Raw genomic sequence first — 1,685 nt, forward strand, 5'->3', positions numbered from 1 at the left:
TTCTTCATCAGTGTATAATACTAATGAAGCACACATTTCCTTCAGGATGCACGCCATGCTGCAGAGGGAGAGATCTACACCAAACTGAACCAGAAGATCGATGAGTTTATCCAGCTGGCAGATTATGAGTGGGGCATGGCTGAGTCCGACGGCCGCGCCTCTGGATACCTCATGGATCTGATCAACTTCCTACGTTCTACCTTCCAAGTCTTTACACATCTCCCGGTGAGTCTGATCAATCAACTAGTACCCAACTGAAACTGTCTCCTCTATCTGCAAGAACCATGGGCTACCACGATGCATTCTTTAATGTTTTATTGGTGTTTTCAAGCGTTTGCTATATTCATTACACCATTCATTAAAGTGTGTGTCTTGTAAAATGTGATCCCGCAATGGGATCTGTATATATACTTTGCTGACTCAGACTGACATTACTAAACCTCTTAATGATAAAGTTGCAGTAGCGGGTTCCAGAAGGAACTGTTCAACTATGAACCTCTTTGTCTGCTCCTCTCTCCACCTCCATCATTGTTCTTAAGTTGTCTTTGTCTGCCCATCCACACCTTCTGTACTGGGGACTGATTTGTTTCACTCTTTTATTCTGTTAACTTGTACAGCATGCACAATATCACTGGTAGATTTTTACTTCCTCCTGTCCATTTATTGTTGCCACATTTCTTTTCCTGTCCTTTTCCTTCCTTCCCGCCCCTCCCCCCTCCTCTTCCATTTTTGCTTGGTTTTGGGGGTGTCTCTGCTCAGAATAACAACAATGACCATGCTTCGATGTCGGTGAGTATTCCTGCCTGGCTGTTAAAATAGTTTGCTGCCACTCGAACGGCAGAGGGGGAGATGTCCTTAAAAAATAAAAGCATGCTCATATTTGTCCGTGAAACTTCCACAGTTGTGTTTAATGTTATATATGTCGTGTGAATGGCTCAGAAAAAAGAGCCATCAGTCACTGTAAATAAGTATTAATGGGTCAAAAATAATCTAGTAATTAACCATGAATAAGCAGTTATTGCTTAAGGGTAGGGTGGTCCACCTGTAGGACGCTCTGCGCTTTTTCTCATCATTTGTTTCTCAGGATGTTTATGAATTGCCAGCATGAAGTGACAGGAATTTAAAATTTAAAACACACCCGTCCTTTTTGCTTCTCTCAACCATAACTATCTGAGATTAAATCGTTGTGATTGTATCATATCAAGTCTACCACCTCATCCTCATAGGAGCTTTTTGCATGATATATTCGAGAGTGACTGGTGTTGATTTGCTCTTTCTGTTCACCATCTCACAATTTCACTCTTGCATTTAATTTGACAAATATCAGGAGTCTTACATTGATATTAGGTCGTGCCAACGTTTGGATTATTGTACGTTTACTGTCTTTGACTGAACTTGTGTGTGGTCTCATATGCATGTGTTAAGCTGCCTGGGATTTTTCATCACATTTTATTTTTGCCATCCTCCTTGTGTTTTGATTTTCTTCAGCCAATCATCCAGTTGATTTGATATTAAATTGGCTATTACTATTCCTGCATGTCAAGGCAATAAAGCAACAGCCAAAATGTTCCTTACTCTCAATTATTGCTGTAAAAGTCACATGTTTGTACAGAGCAGGCAGTAACAATCTGCCATGAAGGTACAGATAAAGGAGGACTTGATTTGGTGGGTTTCTTTCTTTTTAA

The 1,685-nt window shown here is 40.5% G+C and overlaps 1 protein-coding gene across 6 annotated transcripts in view; it reads left to right on the forward strand.

Annotated features, from left to right (window-relative positions):
- The window catches only part of exoc6 (exocyst complex component 6), a 23,094-nt gene that overhangs the window by 13,081 nt on the left and 8,328 nt on the right, over positions 1-1,685 (forward strand). For 3 of the 6 annotated variants that reach the window (XM_008314153.3, XM_017034657.2, XM_008314148.3), the window contains exons 19-20: positions 46-225; positions 760-789. In XM_008314153.3, coding sequence (XP_008312375.2) covers positions 46-225; positions 760-789 — 210 coding nt within the window. The remainder of the gene's footprint in view (positions 1-45; positions 226-759; positions 790-1,685) is intronic. The other 3 variants (XM_008314154.3, XM_008314155.3, XM_008314151.3) reach the window with 1 other exon arrangement.

The sequence above is a fragment of the Cynoglossus semilaevis genome, chromosome 8, assembly GCF_000523025.1.
Source record: "Cynoglossus semilaevis isolate Cse_v1.0 chromosome 8, Cse_v1.0, whole genome shotgun sequence".
Lineage (NCBI taxonomy): Eukaryota > Metazoa > Chordata > Actinopteri > Pleuronectiformes > Cynoglossidae > Cynoglossus > Cynoglossus semilaevis.